The sequence below is a fragment of the Scyliorhinus torazame genome, chromosome 17 (assembly GCF_047496885.1).
Source record: "Scyliorhinus torazame isolate Kashiwa2021f chromosome 17, sScyTor2.1, whole genome shotgun sequence".
Lineage (NCBI taxonomy): Eukaryota > Metazoa > Chordata > Chondrichthyes > Carcharhiniformes > Scyliorhinidae > Scyliorhinus > Scyliorhinus torazame.
Genome location: NC_092723.1, coordinates 178,440,749 through 178,449,406, shown reverse-complemented (window position 1 = coordinate 178,449,406; position 8,658 = coordinate 178,440,749). Strand labels below are relative to the sequence as shown.

The following is an 8,658-nucleotide window of genomic DNA, read 5'->3' as shown; positions in this document are numbered from 1 at the left end:
TTAGAGAGGGTGCAGAAGAGATTTACCAGGATGTTGCCTGGTATGGAGGGCATTAGTTATGAGGAGAGGTTGAATAAACTTGGTTTGTTCTCACTGGAACGACAGAGATTGAGGGGCGACCTGATAGAGGTCTACAAAATTATGAGGGGCATAGACAGAGTGGATAGTCAGAGACTTTTTCCCAGGCTAGAGGGGTCAATTACTAGGGGGCATAGGTTTAAGGTGCAAGGGGCGAGGTTTAGAGGAGATGTACGAGGCAAGTTTTTTTACACAGAGGGTAGTGGGTGCCTGGAACTCGCTGCCGGAGGAGGTGGTGGAAGCAGGGACGATAGTGACATTTAAGGGGCATCTTGACAAATACATGAATAGGATGGGAATAGAGGGATACGGACCCCGGAAGAAGAAAAGATTTTAGTTCCGATGGGCAGCATGATCGGTGCAGTCTTGGAGGGCCGAAGGGCCTGTTCCTGTGCTGTACTTTGTTCTTTGAGCCTTAGCTAAACTGGAGTCAATGGGATTCAGGGGGAACTCTCCGCTAGTTGGAGTCATACCTGGCACAAAGGAAGGTAGTTGTGGTGGTTGGAGGTCAATCATCTCAGCTCCAGGACATTACTGCAGGAGTTCCTCAGGGTAGTGTCCTAGGCCCAACCATCTTCAGCTGCTTCATCAATGATCTTCCTTCCAACATAAGGTCAGAAGTGGGGATGTCTGCGGATGACTGCACAGTGTTCAGCTCCAATCGCGATTCCTCAGACACTGAAGCAGTCCGTGTCCAAATGCAGCAAGACCTGGACAATATTCAGGCTTAGGCCGACAGGTGGTAAGTAACATTCATGCCACTCAAGTGCCAGACAATGACCATCACCAACAAGAGAGAATCCAACCCCGCTCCCCATGACATTTAATGATATTGCATTCGCTGAATCGCCCGCCATCAACATTTTGGGAGTTACCATTGACCTGGAACTGAAATGGCCCAGCCATATAAATACTGTGGCTACCAGGGAGGTCAGAGGCTGGGAATCCTGCGGAGGGTAACTCACCTCCAGACTCCCCAAAGTCTGACCATCATCTACAAGGCACAAGTCAGGAGTGTGATGGAATACTCTCCACTTGCCTGGATGAGTGCAGCTCCAACAACACTCAAGAAGCTCGACACCATCCAGGACAAAGCAGCCCCGTTTGATTGACACCTCATGCAGCTCCGTCAACAGTCAATCTCTACACCAATGAGACTCAGTGGCAGCCGTGTGCACCATCTACAAGATGCACTGCAGTAACTCACCAAGGCTCCTTCGACAGCACCTTCCAAAAGCATGACCCAGGACAAGGGCAGCAGACATCTGGGAACCACACAATCTGGAGGTTCCCCTCCAAACGACACACCATCCTGACTTGGAAATATACGGGCTGTTCTTTCACTGTGGGTGCACCTAACCTCACGGATTACAGCTCACCATCCGCCACCTTCTCCAGGGCAATTAGGGGCGGGCAATAAAAATGCTGACTCACATCATGGGCGGCACGGTAGCACAATGGTTGCTTCACAGCTCCAGGGTCCCTGGTTCGATTCCCGGCTTGGATCACTGTCTGTGTGGAGTCTGCACGTTCTCCCCGTGTCTGCGTGGGTTTCCTCCGGGTGCTCCGGTTTCCTCCCACAGTCCAAAGACGTGCGGGTTAGGTGGATTGGCCAGGCTAAATTGTCCCTTAGTGCCCCCCCAAAAAAAAAGATTGGGTGGGGTTACTGGGTTACGGGGATAGGGTCAAGGCGTGGGCTTGAGTATGGTTCTCTTTACAAGGGCCAGTGCAGACTCGACGGGCTGAATGGCCTCCTTCTGCACGGCAAATTCAATGATTCTGTGAAAGAACAAAAAAACACAAAGATCCCGGGGCACTGTTTTGACGGGGAGGTATTTCTGACATCTAGGCCAACATGTCCAACTCAATCAGCCTGACAAAGGAAACAGATTTATCAGATTGCAGTGTGTGGAATCTTGCTGCCTGTGAATTGGTCGCTGTATTTCCTACATTGAAGCAGTGGCTACACTTCAAGGAACACTGCGCTGGGTGTAAAGCTCTTTGAGATAGTCGGGGTGTTAGATGGGCCGAATGCCTCCACTGAGGAGGGGTGGGGGGGGGGGGGGTCAGGAATTTCGGTTTGGGACACCAGGGGTAAAATCATGATTTCCGGTGGTCGATCCCCTCTGCCTTTCGGGAAAGTGGGTACCTGGCTGAAAGCTCTCACATTCTCTCTCTCTGTACTGCTTTACTGAACCCCGCAGCTTTGTTACAGAAAATGAAGCAGGTTCTGCATTGTGGTCGCCACATGAATGCAACTAAATATAGCGTTGACTGAGAGCTTGTGTAAAAAAAAGGCGTTTAAACCCTCAGCAGATGACAATAACCCAAGGGCAGGAAGGCACCTGAAGGGGCAAATCTCCCCCCGCTGCCCAGGGACCCTCTCACTTAGTCATCCTGCAACTCCGATTGGGAACGAGGAATTCGGAGAAACAGAGGGAAGGGGGTGGGGGAGAGGGCTGCCAGTTTTGAAAACACACACACACACATGTGGAGTTGGTGATCGTGCTGCTGATGTCTCCCTGCACCCAGTCTGATCGTTTGCAGTTTCATTGATGTGGTAGCACTTCCCCGAAATCCGAGCTGCGCATCACCCGGTGTCTAAAGGAGGTCAGAACGCCAATTCCAGGAAAGTCACCAGCACCTTTTCCTGAACTGAGAGAGTCAAACTCTACCCCCTCCCCCCCACCCGGGTGCAGGAACCTCTCAGTCCACACGCAGCCTACACACACACTCAGACAGACAGACACAGACACCCACACAGACACAGACAGGCAGACACAGACAGCCACACACACACACACACAGACACAGGCACTCAGACAGACAGACACAGACAGCCACATACACAAACAGACACACACACACACACACTCAAACAGAACACAGACAGCCACACACACAAACAGACACACACACAAACAGACACCCACACTCAGACAGACACACACAGAAAGCCACACACACACAGACAGCCACACATACACTCAGACACACACACACTCAGACACACACACACACACTCAGACACCCAGGCAGACACACTCTCAGACACATAGACACACTCAGACACCCAGACAGCCACACACACACTCAGACACACACACAGACAGCCACACACACACTCAGACACACACACAGACAGCCACACACACACTCAGATACACACACACAGACAGCCACACTCACACAGACAGCCACACACACGCTCAGATACACACACACAGACAGCCACACAGGGGCTGGTTTAGCACAGTGGGTTAAACAGCTGGCTTGTAATGCAGAACAAGGCCGGCAGCGCGGGTTCAATTCATGTACCGGCCTCCCTGAACAGGCGCCGGAATGTGGCGACTAGGGGCATTTCACAGTAACTTCATTGAAGCCTACTTGTGGCAATAAGCGATTATTATTATTACACACACACAGACAGCCACACACATTCAGACACACACACACTCAGACACACACACACTCAGACACACACTCAGACAGACACACAAACAGACAGACACACACACTCAGACAGACACAGAGAGACACCCAGACACACGCACTCAGCCAGACACACACACACAGACAGACAACGCCCAGGTCTTTGCTTTTGGAGATATTGGAAAGGATTTTCATTGCAACTGGCTTCATTTTAGAATATAGAATCCTTACAGTGCAAAAGGAGGCCATTCGACCCATCGAGTCTGCACCAACCCTGCTTACAACCACGCCCCCCGCCCTATCCCCATAATCCCACCTCCACTTCTTTGGACACTAAGGTGCAATTTAGCGTGGCCATTCCACGTAACCTGCATATCTTTGGACTGTGAGAGCAAATCGGAGCACCCGGAGGAAACCCACGGAGACATGGGGTGAATGCGCAGACTCCACACAGACATCCGCCCGAGGCTGGAATTAAACCCGGGTCCCTGTGGTGCTGTGAGGCAGCAGTGTTAACCACCGTGCGCCTGTATATTTCACATATCAAATTAAAGGAGGTGTTTTAACATTAATTTGCTGGCCCTTGTAACGTGAAGGTAAAATGACTCTTTTAACATCTTCCCTAATCTGTAAACTCACCCCACCCCTGGCCCCCGCCAACCTCAACTTGCCCTGACCTCAACCTGCGCGTCAATGCTTCCCGTCCCCTGGCAATTCGGGTAAATGCTGACCTCTATCAGCAAGGAAATCTCGCTTGACTTTAAAAAAAAACTCAAGTGATCAGAAGTTCTGCTTCCACCGTGTGTGTTAAACAGAACCACTTGACCCTGACCCCCAGTCACTACTGGCCCAATGGGGGGGGGGGCACACATGTATAAAGACCCCCCCCCCCCACATGATAAGGAATGCCCTGACTTCAAATCCCAGCGTGGCGCCTGGTAGAATTTCAAATCCAGTCATTCGAATGAAAATATGAAATGGAAGAAAGCTTAGGTCTCTTGTCCTCCAGGGAAGGAAATCTGCCTTGCTGACCCAGCCTGACCCAATGTGGTCATCCTTCAGCTGCCCCTCTGGACTATTTGCAAAGTTCCTTGAGGGGGGGGCAATTAGGAATGGGGAACGCCCATATTTCATGGAACGATAAAAGCTTTTGACAACGGGTCACCTGGACTCGAAACGTTAGCCCCGTTTCTCTCCCTACAGATGCTGCCAGACCTGCTGAGATTTTCCAGCATTTTCCCTTCGGGTTCATGGAAGGCTCATCTCTCAGGGACACTTTGTCCCACTATGGATTTTGTTCAATTTCCTGAACTCTGTGTGTGTATCTCTCTCTCTCTTCACATTCAAATCACATAACTCATTCGCTCTTTTTTCTGACACTGAGTAAGACTTCCAGAGAAAACATAACACAACATTTCCCTCCCCCTCCCCCTTCTCTCACACCCCAACTCCTCCTCCTAACGTGAACACATTTCTTCGAACTGCACACGAAGTGAAACTGAAAGTGAAATAGACGAGACGCGACTGGCTGCCTGGAGGAGCAGGTGATTTCCTCGAACCCAGCCCGGGCGTTAAGGGTTGCTGTTTTAAAGAAGGTCGCTCAGTCAGCTCTGGCCCCAGATCAGAATTAAGCAAGAGGCAATGTGTGACGGTAGCCTCCCGGAGCCCCGCCGCTGCCTCAGGAGGAGTAACTCACTCAGTCTGCCCTCACACACACTCACAGCAGCCTCATCGAAAGAAGGGATTCTCTTTGCGCGGATTTCTGTGAAGTTTCTGCCTTTTTTCCCCCATCCGCCGCTCCTCCTCCAGTTTCTCAGCCCGATGCAGAAGGTAAGGACGATTGATTTAAAAAAAAAACATTTTAAGACTTTTATTTGAATCGTCTACACCAGCGAGAGGGAAGAGGGGGATGTATTTAAGTTTTGGGCAATGGAATTTATGTTTGTGTGGGACAGCAATGATTTCAGCTCAAATACACTCCAGAGGGTTGATATATTGCTGGGTGTATTGATGGAGGTGTGTGTGTGTTTGGGGGAGATGCTGAAAGCTCCTTTCACCTTTCCTTGCCACTTGTGTTAAACTCACACATCAGCAGAAACTGACAACGTGAATTGTGTCTGGCTTGGTCTGTGGCCGCGGGCTCTTTGAGCTGATGTGACTGATATCTCCTCTACATCGAGCGAGAGTTAGCAGCTCCTTGTCCACGGATCACAGGCAGCAATGTTGGCGCCTCTCATTCTGATTGTGAGATCTGTCCACACAAGGGGGGCGAGTTAACGGGCGCTGCAGTGGGGGGGGGGGGGGGGGGGGGGGTAGCCCAGGGGGTGGGCAGGGGGGGCGTCTGGCACTGTGTGTTCCTTACTCTGCGGGTAAGGAGCTCTTCTGCTTACCGACCCTCTGGTTTGAGTTACAACATGATGGATCACCCCCCCCCCCCCCCCAACCACCACCACCCACTTAAAAGAAATATTAGTTTTTTTTTAAAAAAGGTTCTTTTGGAATTAGTTTTCACGCCAGCGATACGAGAATCGCCCGCCTTCCTGGCAGATTTCTGTTTTCAGAATTGACTTATTACAGGAACCCATTGACTCACTGGCTTTTCTCTTGTTTGCAGACTTGCTGACTTTCGCTGCGTTGCACTCCAGGGTCGAGCTATGGCAGACCACCCGGGTTCGTTTCTGCTATAGGATGGTGGCAGACAGCGACCTGACTGATACAGCAGCCAATGCCAGAGATCGACTGGTGCCCCAGGTACTGGGCGGCGCAGAGCACAACGATCTTGAACCGCATCTTCCGCGCCGGCACCATGGACACCGGCAGCAGGCGAGGGCCAGCCCTGGGAAGCGGCAGGTGGAAACCCACTTCAAGATATTCAAAACTCAGTCGGACTATGAAATCATCAAGAGGACTTGTAGATCCCTGGAGGACTGTGGTTTCTACTGGGGCCCAATGACCGTGGAGGCGGCCCACACCAAGCTAAAGTCGGAGGCTGTGGGGACCTTTCTGATCAGGGACAGCCGGCAGAGGAATTTCTTTTTCTCGCTCAGCGTCAAAACTGCCAAGGAGCCCATCAGTTTCCGCATCCAGTTTCAGGACGGACTCTTTTCCCTGGATGGCAGTAAGGAGTCCTTCAGCTGTGTCATGGAACTGATCGAGCATTTCACAGTCTCGCCAAAGAGGTTTCTTTCTAAACCCCTGCGGAAAGTCAGGCTGCAGCCCCTCCAGGAGCTCTGCAGGAAAAGGATTATCGAGTCGTTCGGGAAAGAGAGCATTGGCCAGCTCCCCTTGAATCCCGTCTTGAAGGATTATCTCCAAACATTCCCGTTTCGGATTTAAAACCACAGCAATACTCACCCCATCAGAGACCTGTGACGACTCGGGACAATGAAATCCATGGATTTGTTCTTGCGCTCATCCTTTTGGAAAAATGGATTTTCCCATTGTAGCATCCTCTTCTATTTTTGGACAAAACTTGATTCATGACTGTTTACAGACACAACTAAATGTTTACACTAAGTGGGACCCAAACACCCCACTCAGATTACTCTCTGCCATGCAGAGTTGTTACATCCTTAATTAATTTTCTAATGAAATAAAATTTATAAAGAAAGTTTTAACATTACATTTCTCTTGAGAGTTATTCTCGTCCATCATATTCCTTCTGATTCATTTCATCCACTGTTGTTGCCCTGCCTATCGTGAGAGGCCACCTGTTTGGAATTCTTATTAGTGCTAGTTATTCATTTTAATTTGTGAGGACACCATAGTGGCGGTGTTACTGGAGGCCCAGGGCCTGGGGACATGGGTTCAAATCCCACCTGGGCAACTGGTGGGCTTTAAGTTCAATTAATGAATGTGGATTATATCTAACCGGAACATCACCGATTGTTGTAAAATCCCACCTGGTTCGCTATTGTCCTTTAGGGAAGGAAATCGAGGCATTCCAAGAGGGCATTAGAATAATAATCTTTATTAGTGTCACGAGTAGGCTTACATTAACACTGCAATGAAGTTACTGTGAGAATCCCCTCGTCGCCACATTATGGCACCTGTTCGGGTACACAGAGGGAGAATTGTCCAATTCGCCTAACAGCACGTCTTTCGGGACTTGTGGGAGGAAACCGGAGCGCCCGGAGGAAACCCACGCAGACACGGGGCGAACGTGCAGACTCCGCACAGACAGTGACCCAAGCCGGGAATCGAACCCGGGGTCCCTGGTGCCGTGAAGCAACAGTGCTAACCACGTGCGGAGGGGTACGGGGGAATGAGACTAAGTGGTGATGCTCATTTGAAGAGTCAGTGCAGACGACGCTGGGTCGAATGGCCTCCTGCACAAGTCTGTGAAATCTGCTGTCCCTACCTAGTCTGGCCCGTGTGTGACTCCAGAGCTGCAGCAATGCTGTTGACAAACCAGTTGGCCCCTGAAATGACCTTAGCAAGCCATTCAGTACAAGGCCATTTAGGATAGACAAATGCAGGCCTAGGCAGCGAGGCTGACATCCCATGAAAGAGTAAAAGAAAATAAATCACATCCTCACATTTGACTTTGCAGACAGATTACTCCGGGTGACATAGTCTCAAAGGCCAGCTTGATCCAAAATCTAGGACCTTCGTGTGTCCATAAAGGATAGTCAGAGAATTGCCCACTTTAGATGATTCAATATTACAATTAGTTCATTCCAGATTCACTCTGCTAGCCATCTTGTTATAGAATGACTGGTACCACTTTAAAGATATTACAATCTGATTAGCTCCCACACAGATGAGTTTTCAATGTTTCGGCAAAGGAAAGGAAATGTTATTGAAAGGACTTGGCAAAACAGGGAGAAGCATTGCCGTGCACTAGCTGAAGTGTGCGGATGGCCCCTAAAAATAATAAGAGATTTGGGTATTTTTCTACGAATCGATTCCCAAACTATTCTGACTTTAATGGACATTGTTATTGTGTCCCAGAGCGGAGTCTGCACATCCTCCCCGTGTCTGCGTGGGTTTCCTCCGGTCTCCTCCCACAGTCCAAAGATGTGCAGGTTAGGTGGATTGGCCATGATAAATTGTCCTTAGTGTCCAAATTTGCCCTTAGTGTTGGGTGGGGTTACTGGGTTATGGGGATAGGGTGGCGGTGTTGACCTTGGGTAGGGTGCTCTTTCC

General features: G+C 50.1%; 1 protein-coding gene across 1 annotated transcript; it reads left to right on the top strand.

The window, feature by feature from the left end:
- Positions 1–5,026: 5,026 nt before the first annotated feature.
- On the top strand, positions 5,027–7,132 carry socs1a (suppressor of cytokine signaling 1a). The gene is made up of 2 exons (XM_072479873.1): positions 5,027–5,340; positions 6,125–7,132. The coding sequence occupies exon 2, from the start codon at positions 6,199–6,201 to the stop codon at positions 6,844–6,846; it is 648 nt and encodes a 215-aa protein (XP_072335974.1). The 5' UTR covers positions 5,027–5,340; positions 6,125–6,198; the 3' UTR covers positions 6,847–7,132.
- Positions 7,133–8,658: the final 1,526 nt, after the last annotated feature.

What these genes read in the sequence shown, in the direction of transcription:
- socs1a (XM_072479873.1), top strand. Translation starts at nt 6,199, where the DNA reads ATGGTGGCAGACAGCGACCTGACTGATACAGCAGCCAATGCCAGAGAT.